General features: G+C 41.1%; 1 protein-coding gene across 1 annotated transcript in view; it reads left to right on the top strand.

The window, feature by feature from the left end:
• ANK3 (ankyrin 3, node of Ranvier (ankyrin G)) overlaps positions 1–13769 on the top strand; it is a 211875-nt gene that overhangs the window by 135334 nt on the left and 62772 nt on the right. The window contains exons 24-26 of the mRNA XM_010567894.1: positions 2125–2248; positions 5174–5276; positions 11250–11356. Coding sequence (XP_010566196.1) covers positions 2125–2248; positions 5174–5276; positions 11250–11356 — 334 coding nt within the window. The remainder of the gene's footprint in view (positions 1–2124; positions 2249–5173; positions 5277–11249; positions 11357–13769) is intronic.

Below are 13769 nucleotides of genomic sequence, written 5' to 3'. Positions count from 1 at the left end.
GGGGCCCCCCCGCCCCGCCTCAGCGGCCGGGGAGGGCGGCGGGGAGCGGGGACGAGGGAGGAGGGTCCCGGCCCCGGCCCCGGCCCCGGCCCCGGCGAGGGCGGGCGGAGCGCAGCGCCCTTCCCCGCAGCCCGGCAGCCCCGCGCTCCCTGCTCAGCCCCGGGATCAAGTTACAGAAAACCTACACCCTCGCAGCACCCCTATTTACATACAAATAACTGGAGTGCCTGCATTTATGTCACCATTCGAGAGGCTTGCCAAGGGAGGCTGTAATCCAATCAGCAGAAGCTTTAAAGGGATGTCTGCGGAGTGATTAAAAGGGGATTATTTTTTTTTTTTTAAACCGTAGTCATTATTTTTCATTTTGTTTCATATTTGCAAAGAACTTTGATCTGAGGTGAGAGGACAAAGATGCACATGTCCTAAAATACATACGAAGAGATCAAGATGTTAAGAAGATCTCAGTTGTTGTGTGGAAAGCGAATATGACCCACAGGGATTAGTTTGCTTGTGCTGGTTTGGAGATTAACTCTAAATCACTGCTTAAGGACTAATAGGACTAATAGGAATTCTTGGAAACACCAGGGAAAAAATTCTTATAGACCAGACTGGTGAAAATGGCTTTCCAAAACAGTAAGACTTTTTAAAGTTTAACTTAATATATAATGTTTCTGTTTCTGGTTTTTTTGAATGCTTTCTGGTATATTATTAACATTTTAGCTTTTAAACTGTTGCTTAAAATACTGGTTGGTGCTGGGCTGGAGGAGAAAGTCGGTCTGTTTGTTTGCCGTTTGCAAAGCAGTAGCTGAAGGGGTATTTTTAGAATTGATTGTTAGTTGAAAACCAGAGCTCGCCTGTGGTTTCCTGAGTTAAGTGAATGGAAACTAGTCTAAACTCCTTGAATGAAAAGTGGGAAACGTGTAGCTGGCTGGCGGAGCCACTTACCTTCGAGAACACCCTGTTAACTTCTGCGTTGTGCAACTTTTACACACCTAAAATGCCTTCGCGACAAAGGAGGAGAGCGTCGATGTCGGCGAGCGAGGAGCTTACAGGGAGCCCGCTCTGCTCTGTGTTGTTGAGGGAACAGGGAAAAAACAAACCCTGCAACCGCAAAAGGCATATTTTGGACTTGCTCTGTCAATGCAGGAATGTAGGATTGCATGATGTAATGGTATGCAAATGCTCCCAGCCAGAGCGAGCTGCTCCGTTAACCCTTTGCGGCGCCTGCCCTCCTCTCCGAAACGTCTAACTTTCCTTCCTCTCCTTTTTTCCTCCCCCCCCCAACCACCTACTTCCCCGTGGGCGTCCGCCCATCCCCTGCGTCTGCCCTTTCCCCCGGGGTAACCGTATGGCTGGGGAGGGCTTTGGCCGGCGCAGCCGCCGGGCGCAGCGCTGGCTGGCCGGGCGCAGGGCTTTGTTCGGCTCCCGCGGGGCTGCGCCGCAGCCCGGCCCTCCACCCCCAGCTGGCTGTGCCGTGAAGGGGCTTCCTGAAGGACCTGCCCTCAGAAAATCAGCCTGGGAGCGTGGAGCTTTTTGGTTTGGTTGGGATTTGTATGAGGGAAAAAAAAAAATCCCCTCTTGCATTCAAACTTGCCAAAGTTACTGAGAAGCACCTAGGGTGGAAGGAAGGCGGGCCTCTTCTTTGACTCAGCGGCCATTCAAGCTTGCTGCACTTTTCAGTCCTGGTGGGCAAACAGGCTGTCTCTCACAGCCAAGTACGTGTTTGTTAGTTTTGTTTTGTTTCTTCATAGCGAATAACCTGACTTTAGTTTGTCAGGCGGGCATTTTGGTAAGGAAAGCAAAAGTGAATGCAGTGGCGCGAAATACAGAAGAACCCTTTAGCTTGCTTAAACGATTGGGCAAAAGTCATCTCTCATATAACTTTATTGGATTTACGTCAAGGTGGAGTTTGGCTGTTTATGTTTGCCCCCGATAAAATTATTTTCTCAGGCCAGTTCAGTGGGCGGATGATGGACGTACTACATGGAAAGAGCCTTAGGGAAAGTGGGGGTGACGGGATTGATTCCTTGTTGGCGAGCAGAGAAGGGCGTTATGACTTACTAAGCGCATAAACTTTTACAATACACGTAGCTTCTGATTTCAGCCTGGCTTTTGTACTGGCAGGTGAGGATGCAATGACAGGTGATACCGACAAATACCTCGGACCCCAAGATCTGAAAGAGTTGGGAGATGATTCTTTGCCTGCTGAAGGATACATGGGCTTTAGCCTGGGCGCCCGCTCTGCCAGGTATTGTATTTGCTATTTTCTCATGTTTGCGTGTCACCACAGTTACCAGTTTTTTCAAACCAAGTGCAGCTCTTTCACACAAAGCTGGAGTCTATTTCGAAACAAAGTAGAGGGGGTGTACTTCTGTGTTACGATAATACTGCGCCTTTAAAGCATATGTTCATTGCAGTTTTATTTCATATTCTTTATTCATGTTGGCTTCTTACGGCAATGATACAGAAAACTAACTATTCACTTTTTCTGGTGTCTGCTCATGCTCTGAACGTCTCCAAGGCGCCTCTTTGCTAGCAGTTTGCAACTGGTCTGGAAACTGATCTAGAACAGCCAGCAAAACCACTGTTTCTTTTCACTGCTGGTGGTCAGATTGATACATTAGGGTGTTCCTTAATGGACTAATTTAGCCAAAGAATGTAAATGCCAGAAAAACTGAATGACAATCATTTTGCTATTTTGGTGCTTCTGTTTCTTTAAAGGTGCTAGTGAGTAATCCAACCGAGATAGCCAATATTAAAGAAAAACGCTCCCCAAAATAAAAAAGCAGGTGTGCCCTCAATTTGGGTTTCATTTGACAGGGAACGGATTATGTGTTACAGGAAACAGGCCAAAGTTTCCGTGAACCTGATAGAATATTGTAAACTTAATATCATATCTGACTAATGTTGATTTCAACTCAGGTGTTTCTAGATCAACATTTTAGATTTCATTTTGCTAAAGCCTGCAATGTGCCTGGCTCAAAACAATTAAAGCTGTATGAGCAGAGTCTACTTCCATAGCTGTGGATTTGCAGTGTATTTACTGACAGTTGAATCGTACTGAAGCTAATAATTAAACCTCATAAGCTGGAGCCCTGAGGACTTTTTCCTATGCTGTAATTTAAAGATCTGTTTTAAAAAGTGAGTTCGTTGTCTAACAGAAAATGGCAACTCCCATGAGGTAAAGTTTAGATGTCTACCCTTCAGTCTTACTTGTTACGGTGGTATTAGAAATGCAAGCATGCAGTGCAGATTTGCTCTTTAGTAGTGCCCAGCCATGTTTTCCTTCACTTACAATTTTTAGATAAGTTAATAAGTATTTATGTGATAATACATTCACAAGGAATGCCAAAACACGTTTAAATAGTCCATTAGCTAGAAAATCAGCAAAACAGATCTGAAGGGAGAACCTTATGCCTTTGTAAACTTAATTAACAAAGCTGACATGCTGCTTTTAAACAGAAGTTGGAGTGAACAAGGTCATCGTAGAGCGCAATCAGATGTGGTCAGTCCTGAAGTACCACCGTGATGGTGGAGAGGGAGTGCACTTCGTGTACAGAGCTGGGCACTGATTTATAGGACACCTTTTACTCATTACAGTACTCTTCCTGCACGTGTCTAAATTCTCACTGTGCAGGTGGGAGAGGAGAATTTTACAGTCAAGGTCTGTTAGGTAGATCTGAGGGTTCAACCTCATGTTACTTTTTCTTTGAGAGAAATCTAATATTCCCATGCTTCTGATTTCAGCAGTGCCATTACTATTTGTTGCTGCGTGACTCATTTTTTACATTGCACATGTTATGCTCAGAGGAGACAAATACAGTGTTTTTCCTGTGAAGTATTTTATTTAGCAAAAAGTATTTTGTGGATGCATCTTATTACTGATTCTGAGTGTAACATTAAGAAATAAACACATGAAATATATAAGCCATCCAGCCATAACATCTTGCTTCTCCTGTCTGATTCTTTGCTTTCTATTTCTCCTGTTTCTTTTCCACTGTAAATTGCTTTAGTCCAAAAGTCAGGTAAGAAGGCATGGCATCGTGTTACATCTTGCTGCTGCTGCTGCCATTGCTCATCTTCATTTTATTCAGCATTGGAAAGTGACATGCTTTTATTTTGGGGTCGGGGGTTGGGCTCAGCCTTAGAGAATATCCCTCTGTTATAACAAATATAACTTGATTTCTTTATGCCCTTTATCATGTAAAAGTCTGCTTAACGTATGCCTACAGTGTGTAATTAAGATCCCAGTTCTACTTCCAGCACAACGAGGAACGTGTGCTAAGGGACTAGAAAAGTTCGATTAGCAACTACAAAATGCATGAAATGAGTTGTAGAGTTTTGAGTCTGAAAAGTGTCGCTAGTTTAAAAGTGTAATATGTTGTTGGATGTTGCTTTTTATTAATTCACGTTTTTTACTACTTTATTTTCTGTCACGTAGCAAGCATGTCTAGGCCTGCAGCATGTTTTTAGCACATACCATAATGTATCTTCCAGGGTTAAGTGTAACACACTCCTACATTGATTTAATTGCAACACATTCGGAGAGATCATAGTTCTTTCTAAATAGTCTAACATGCACAAAATAATCCCCAAAGCATTGGAATCTGTATTTAATCATCAATAAACAAATTTCTTCTCTTTCTTCTTTCATTTCAAAATTATTATCCTTTTTTCTAACTAAATGAATAACTACAGTATAACAAAGTCAAAAGTGGTTCAGCCACAAAGAGAACGGCAACACATAAAACTTGCTCTTAGTTAACCTGCTTCAGCAGTCTGAGCCATATGGGCAGGCGCTGTAACCTATCCACAGCTCCCCCGGGACCTGCTCTCGTGGGTCTCCTTTCAGGATTAGGGCATGAAGACATTTATCAAAGTTCATCTAAATACTTGAATACGCTTTTCTAGATTTATTCTAAAGCCACGGCATTACTGCCAAAGCAGTAAACATCTGTTGTGATTTTACTTGTGTATATTGTAGGGAAGGGGATATTTACCATAGTCAAATACTTACTATTCCATTTTTTTCCCTTGTATTTATTTCACAGATTATGTATGTTTTGCCATCTTATGCTATCCCTGGAAGTTGCATGTATTAATTTTTTTATTTTTATTTTTTGTTCATCTCATTGTCATCTGCACTTTCTATGGTAAATGGTAAATACAACAGCCTCCGCTCCTTCAGTTCGGATAGGTCCTACACGCTGAACAGAAGTTCTTATGCCCGAGACAGCATGATGATTGAAGAACTGCTGGTGCCAGCAAAGGATCAGGTATGTGCTGTGTCTCTGCCACCAGGTATTTGTGCTTCATATTTATAGGGGATGACAGGCTGCAGCCCTCAGCCGTGCTTGCAGAGACTATTGCTACTCTCTTAACTATGGAAAAGGGAGAAGAAAAGAACTGAGAGAAAGAAATTGTGGGTTTACCACATTATGGTTTTGATCCTGCAAGAGGCAGGGTGATGGGGTCCCAAACCAAAAGAGTCTTTAAGGGACCAGTTAGGTTTCTGAGTATGGGGTTGTCCATTGAAGTCAATGGGAGTATCTTTGAGCTTAATGTTATGTGTATCCTTAGAGTGCTTTGATAAGCCGGGAGCAATGTGTTTTACACTAAGCAACCTTTGTCTGTACTGTATAGCCCAGGGAATACGTTCGCCCGCATGGAGGGGACTCCAACTGCTGTCCTTGTTTTTCCACCCTTGGGAAGAATTTGGCCTTGTAAGGATTAAGCTATTGTGCACTAGCCGGTTTATGTATCTTCCAAACATTTGTGCAATGACTAATACAACAAAAGCAGAATCTTTTGACCTGATTATAGCGTGGGAAAGTGTTTCCAAAAGCTAATGCTGGAGATGATGAGGTTATTGTATGCTTTGTTTGTAAGTTCCTCAGCATTTTGCTTGGTAGACTTGCTTCAGATTTTCAAATCTAACTGAATTACTCAGGAGTTTCTTGATACACAGAAGGCAGAGATCTGCTAGGAAGTTGAATAAAAATTCACATAGATATCTTTACTTGGGAATTAAAGGACTGTGGAGTGGAACTGTTGTTTGTGTCCTGGAAGAGCATAAGGTGGATTGTAATGAAACGGAGGTTTTCTGCTGCCATTTTCACAGAGGTACCTCTCAGCAGCAGCAATTATTCCCGCACGGAGGGTTATTGATCTCAGAGGATGCTTTCATGGGGGAAAGGGTCCACAGAACAGCACTCATGCATTTTAAACTTTGATTGTGTTAGTCTGTAAATTCTAGCATAGTATAAATTTTCCAGTTTTGCTACAGCTTTTGCACACAGTTTTGGTAGCTTTATGCCAATGGCAGAAATTGGATTCTGTCTTTAGCAACTGAATGTTTATTATTAGGTTGTAACTTTCAAAGGAAATGCTGTAAACTTCCAATAACCTTGATTTGCAATGGCCAGCTAGGGAGAATTTCTGAACATTGCATAGCAGTAATTTTGTTGCTTTTGTTTGTTTTGAAGTTAGAAAATAAAATCTGCAACTACTGGCACTGGGAACAAGAAATGATATTTCGGGGCTGAGAACCTGAAGTTACTCTGACACTTCCTACTCCTAAGCCTTCATTAAACCTTCTTGATATGATGGAAATTTCAGAGGAGAGGAAGGCTCTTCAGTCTGAGAACACATTACATTGTTTTATGATTCTGGCCATTTTTGTGATTACCATCAAAGTAGATGGCATTGATTTAGCAGCTAGGATGTATTTGATCACATAACGAGACTTAAAACCAGCGCTATGCTGAATAACGCCTAAAGAACATTGTCCAAAGCTTGCACCATTAACCTGCTTTGTATTACAAAATTCCACTAGAAATATAAGAATTACTTATCTGTACATGGAGGTGTTGCAGTGACACCACATCATGTACAGGAGCTCTACTTTAGGGCAGACTTCATATCCTCTACGAGTGGTCGTGGACCTCTCTTCTTTCTAGAGGATCTCTTGCAGTGCTGGTTCCTGAGCTGAGAAGGCAACAAATATGAAAACCTTCTAGTGCTGGTGCTAAGCACTAGTGTAGGCTGTTTTCATTGCGTTTGTAGTCTTCGTATTTTTGTGATTCCAGTTTTTGTCTGGCAATGATTGTGCAATTGTTGCAGTTCAGTGCTGGTCCAAATTTGTCATGTAAAATGAAGCCAGGCTGGAGGCCTTGCTGACAGTCTAGTTGTAAATGTTATTGTAATCTTAATCCTCTACACAAACGTCAAGTTTCTCAAGTTCAGGAGGGGATCAGGAATGGTGAAGGTGGTAGTGGAAAAAAATGTCAGTCCTGTCTTGAGAGGTTAGTAAAACCATGATCCCCTGAAAAAGAAATGACAGTGAAGCAACAAACTATCTTCATGAAACAGGGAGCCCCGCTAAAGCTTTCTGCTACGGCTTCTGCAAACCTCAAGGTCCTGATAAAAAATATATCCATCCTCTGGAATTCCCGCGTTCTTCAGCCCAGCCCAGACCTATGGTGGTAAGCTTTACAGCTCTTCGGCTGAAGCGGGAGGAGTGCACTGGGGAGATGGAGAATCCCCCTGCCTCTCTTCTTCCCATCCCTCCCCCTGTACGTTACTGGGCTTCTAGATAATCTCTGCTATGGCAGTAGAAAGCAGGGGAAAAGAACACCTTATGTTCCAACAATGGAATTCAGAGGAACAAAGATCATTGTGGGTCAAAACGAGTATCCTAAAAGTCCACCTGGAAACTGATGGGAGTTAAGGCTGTTTTGGGGTATCACGCTACTTTGAAGGAGCGAGCCATTGCCTATCTGCGTATGCCATTTCTCTTCTTTTGTAAAGCTCAGACCTGTCTGGAGGTCATGACAACAGCAAATTCTCATAGTAAAGGGAATTAATTTTATCACAAATGTAAGTATATAAAAGAGTAAGGGGCATTTGTCAACCTCTTGATCAGCTTAAAATAGAAGATCCCATGGCCACCTCTCCCCAAGATCACCGGGAGACTTGGGACTCTAAAAAGAGTCAAATGAGGAAGATTTGAAACCAATCTTTACTGAACCTGACTGTCAGCATGACATGTTAGGTATTAGAGAAGAGTTTCTAATAATTCCCTGACAAGTCTTGATATTCTCCATTGTTTGCATTCGGTGGTTTAGTGCTGGCCCTGTTGAACAGGGCAGTCTGAGTCCAGGCCATACTGTGCCTCATAACGTGCCTGGAGCTAAGTGAAAATTTGTGTCCTGGTGCATTACCATGGATGCAGCAACTCAGACCAAATCTGAATGACTTTCTCCATGGAATAATTTACATCAGCCTCTGAATTTAATGAGCCAAAGTTAGGGTGAATCAGGCTGTCTGTTACATAGCAGCTTGCTGAATCTCTTCTGTATGGGTAAATTCATCTGGGAGGAAGCATAAATTCTTCTGTTTGCTAAACTCTGATATTACACAGCCTGGATATTCAGTTATGCAACTAGCAGAATCCTTGCCAGCAGAACCATCAGTATTTTTATATATGCATTTGCATCTAATGATGCCACACCCTTTAGCAGTGCATATTTAATCTCCCTTGGTCCAGAGAGGGAACACTGGGACCTGACCAAATGCAGGATGAATCCTGTGATTTGATGTCACTGATGATGCGCCATCTTCTGGACTGCTTATATTGCAATTTACACAGGAAGATTTTTTTTGCCTGCCTGGAAAATCCAGCATCTCAACAGACTGACAAAATGAGATCAACAGATGTGTTCTGCGTGTAAGATGCATGTGTCCAGCTCTTAGCTGTTCCTACTCTGTTTCTCTGCCAAAATTATTGGCTGCAGGCTGTGTGCTTTTGCTGGCTGTAAATATGTCCAAGAGATCTGTCTGAGTGCACTTTGTCAGAAAGGAATGCGTCAAAAAATATGGTCACCTGATATACAGACAGTATCTCAGGACAAAGGAATAGACCAAGGAACCCTATGTACGTGCAGGCAAACGTACAGCAACTTGGTGAGCATAGTAGCACCTCTATCTAGCATAGGTTATTTTAGAGTGGTGGTATTTCCTTGGAAATTATGTGGCCCTACGTTTAGTTTTCTGTATCACACTGCTGAAGGAACTTTGGCGTTTTTCATCTGTTACAGCAAACACGATCCCATGTTTATTTGTTGATGGATGTGTCCTCGTGCATGCCTGGACCTCAGTGCAGTGACACTGTTATGGCTTAGCAGGCATTTGAATGACAAACACTAAATTGTGGTGTTGTTTCTACACATTTCTTTGTTTCTTTGTTTTGTCCTATTTTTGATGATAATCACTGAGCAAAGGAATAAATTTATTTTTCCTTATTTAAATTTTTACAACTTCTGAGACCAACTGTCTGGATCTTACGCTGTTTGGTATCAAAAGTAATAACATACTCAGAATGAGCTCTTACAAAGTTAGATCACTTGAAATAGCAGAAATCCACAGGGATGGCTTTCCTGCCTAAACTGCGGGATCTTCAGGAAAAGTAGGAGAATCCCTAGTGTTCTCTTGGAAGGAGTTAGAAAACTATCTTCATTAAACTAAATTATGATACATTTTTCAAAATGGTGCTAATTAAATCCACTGCCATTGCTTCATTGCCATTGTTTTAATGGCATTCATTTTATCTTTTATATCTGATGGTCTGTTTTGGTGTTTAACATACGCAAGTTTGCCCATTATTGTTGTTGTCTGTGCTTGAACCATCAGGCCTCAAGTAAGCATCTTGCAGCAAAAAGTTTAATAAAAGATTCTATTAAAAGAGTTAAGGTAGCAAAAGGAGGAGGCATCGAGCCATGTGCCACAGTGTTGGACGGGTGACAGAGCAAAGTTGTACCCTGCAGATATTTCTATTGATTGGCAGTAAATTATAACGTCAGTGGTTTTTGGAAGGAGACCTGGGATGCTCGTTTGAAATAAATGTCTAAAGTGAGAAGTTTTTTGGAAACCCCAGAGTGATGGGAGGGTTGCAGGTTCTGGCCAACAACAGCACTATCTGCTTGCTTATCTTGCGGAAGCTTCTCAACAGAAATATTTTTGTGTGTTTATGACTGTCTTTGCCAGATTTACTACTAATGCTGGTATTTCCATTCAAAATAATTCATTTGCACTACCTCTGTGTGCCAGTACATTAAAAAAAAAAAAAAAAAAAGATAGAAATAACAAAACTTCCCTGGCTAGAAGTGTGTGCTTGGCTCAGTTTTGACTTGAACCCACAGAATTTGATTTGAAAACAGCCCATGAGGTTTTAGTCTTAACAGACTGCACTCTCTCGATGTATTTGCCTGTAAGCAGAAAACCTACTTACAGGAAACGCTGACATCTTTAACACCGTCTTGGGTGAAGATAGTCTGTGTGTATTGCGTGACAGCTTCTTGACTTAGTTTTATTGATGTAACTTCTCGTGGTGCTTCTTAAATTGTTTAGAAACTTTCATATCACCCTGGAAATAGGGGCATACATTATTTGAAGAATTCATTTGTTTAATTTCCTAGGAAAAAGAACCAAAGAAAAAAAGAATATTTTACTAGAATGGCTTTGCTACACAGATAAGAGGAGGATTTATAGTGTGAGACCTTTTTGCCGGGCACAGGGTGCACGAGTGTGCATGCGCATGTCCATGGGCGGCAGCAAAAAACAAATTATGCCTCAGTGTCTGTCAGATGGGGCAGTTAATTATAGCACCAGCGTGCCAGCGCTTCACAGGGTTAAAGCTATTTTTATAGAGATGAGTAGGGGCAGTGGCACTCCAGAAAACAGTGTTCATGTTGGTTGTACGTGTACAAAGATAAACTAAACTCTCCTCCCACCGGGAGCTTGGTCATGCATTCACAGCTTCAATTAAACTCTCAGTGAAGTTATTCACAGGTTCTGCTCGAATAAGGATCTATCCAATGGCGTTTTCTGTGGGGGAATATTATACTGCCTGTCTGTATGGTGTATGATTGCTGTACAAATGGTAATAATTTTTTCAATATTTTTAACATTGCACATGTAAGTAAAGATTGAGAGAGACATAGTTGTAACTGAAGGAAGTGGGAAAAGCAGGCAGAAAGAATATCTGAAGGTACATAAGATTAATTTGTCTGTGGATTCCATGCTTCTGTTACGGGATTTCCAGTAATTTAACACCTGGGATATCAGCACTTTATGTGCAAAGGGGCCAGATCTAAATTTAATAGAATTATATTAACAAGCTTGCATTTAAGACAACTGTTTTTCATGTTCATTTTAAATTTCAACTCATCTTTTTTTATTATGTTTTTAAGCACCTGACGTTTCAAAGGGAGTTTGATTCCGATTCCCTCAGACACTATAGCTGGGCTGCAGACACGTTGGACAATGTTAACCTTGTTTCAAGTCCCATCCATTCGGGGTAGGTCACTTAACAGATTTCCTTTTTCTTTAAATGTGGAAGTGTGTTGTTAGCTGAAGAATACAGCCTGCTGTAATGGCTGATAACATGCCTATTCCTGCTCCAGTTGGAGCCAGTGGCAACATTCACGCTGACTTCAAGGAGGGTGCTTAATAGCAGGAGTCAGTCTAAATTCTTGCATATCAAAACAAAAACTTGCTTCTGCTCTTAATTTTCTGAATGCAAAAACATTGTAATCCCACAGGCTTCTTTTTAATAGTCCTGTTTTGCTTTTCTGTTGCATATGCTTTGCTTTTAAGTGTCATAAGGTGATTTTGTTTGAATTGTATTAAATTATTTGGAATATGAAATCGGAGACATAATGTTATGCTTTCTGTTCTTTCCTAGAGGAAAAAATGGGGGTTTTTAATTTAACCTCTTCTTTTATTTATACCTCCAAACTCCTGCCTATTCTTCAGTATCTGTAGTTTGATTTTAGTGGTACTATTCATTTATTTATGAGTCATCACTGTAGTTGTGGTGCTTCTTGACAGTAGACTTGATTTAAATGCAATAGTAGTAATGTTTGAATGCGTATTGTAAAAATCAACAAATAAATGTGTAACTGAAAGGAATTATTGCATGTGAGATTGTCTAGTATAAATATTTGTCGTTTAATATTCAAGATCAGGACATAAAATTTCACATCCTTTTTAATTTACTTCCCCATTTTGTGACTAGTTACATTCTTATAATGAAAACGAGTGCAGCACATACCAAAAGATTTCAATTCCAAAATAGCAGTAAGTCCTATAGATCTAAAGCTACAATCCCACATTACATATAAACACCTGCTTCTGCTGAACAGATCTATACAACGGTGGATTTTTTTAGGTCCTGAGCTGATAAAACACTGCATATGGTCAATGCTAGAGTTGAAATTTCAAGAATTGCAATATGAAAAGCTGAATTCTGTTGGTTATCACGGAAAGGTATGTCAGCAAAGGACCACAGAGAGCTAGTAGTCCACCCATTTGCATTATAGCAGGATAAAATGCAGTTAAGCCATTCCTGAAATATATTTAATTTCTTCATAGTCACTAAACGTAAGAGATTCTATAGTCCCCCAGCTTCAGGAGTTCATTATCCTTTGTTACGATATTTCCTCCACCGATATTCAACTTAAAATTTCTTTGCTGCAGATTAAGCCTATTTCTTGTCGTACCCATAAGAATATCTTACTGGTCTCTTAACAATGTTTTATATGTTGGAAGACATGTAGTCCTCTCTTTTATAGACTAAAATGTCCCAGATCCTCCTAGGTGGTGCTTTCCACATTTCAGTGCAGTCTTGCTGCTGTCCCCTGGCTCTCCCCATGTTCATGATAGCTTCTTTCTAAGCCAGGATCGCTACCTCTTTGGTCTGACACGACATACTTAATCTTAAGCAATCCCACAATGAGAATTATCATTTTAGTAACTGCAGTTTCTGTTGAGGGATGTTTGCTAGAATTTCTCGGTTCTTTTCTGAAAATCTGTGGTCTGGTTATTTTTTCCATGTTTTGTGCTTATGTGTTTGGCTTCTTCCCTCTGTTTGCATTTGCCTTTAGGGTATTTCAGTTTGTTGGTTCCAGACCCTTTTTCCATTTTAGCAAGATAGCTTTTAATTCTGATCCTATTTTCCAAAGACTTTTCAGAAGCTAATGAAGACATTAGCTTAGTACCTGGCCCAGGACAGCACAGTGAAATCTCCACTTGAAGTTTCCTTTCAGTTTAACAGTAAAGCACTGATGGTATCTCTTTTGAGGTAACTTCTCAGATGATTGTGTACTTACCTTGCCTATACTGTACCTCGACTGCTTACTGAAATACCAAGACAGTACTTCCACACATCCACTGGGTAAGTTACCATGTCAAGGAAGGAAGTGAAATTCATTTGACATGAGTTACTCTTGCCACTTACATTTTGGCTCTTTTTTATTTTGAGGACTAGTGGTAGGTAAGTTGTAATCTCTTGATTATCCTTTAGGCCCTTGTAGATTGGATAATTGTTGGATAAATTATTCCTGTATATTTCTGGTAATTGGGGTTAGACTGATTGGTCTAAAATTTTCTGGCTCCCTTTTATCCTGGTACAAAATAGGTCTGATCTTTGCATCCTGCCAGTCCTCTGGGACAATACTTGTCAGCCCTTAGCTCTTCATCACGCTCACCAATGATACCGACCCTCCAGAACATATATTCTGTGGACACGGGATCTTTCACATCAGCTAGTTCAGATCTGCTCCCTTTGTGCGTCAGTCCTCGCTAATGCAGATGTGGCCTTTGCTGCCCAGAGGGGAAAGGCTGCAGACCTGCAGCAGTGGAGCAAACTGTGGGGCTGCAGGGGAGGGAGAGGATCTGGGCACCAAAATATTCTCCAAGCATGTATAGCT

The sequence above is a fragment of the Haliaeetus leucocephalus genome, unplaced genomic scaffold (genome assembly GCF_000737465.1).
Source record: "Haliaeetus leucocephalus isolate CR32 unplaced genomic scaffold, Haliaeetus_leucocephalus-4.0 Scaffold229, whole genome shotgun sequence".
NCBI lineage: Eukaryota > Metazoa > Chordata > Aves > Accipitriformes > Accipitridae > Haliaeetus > Haliaeetus leucocephalus.
This window is presented reverse-complemented; position numbering and strand designations above follow the sequence as displayed.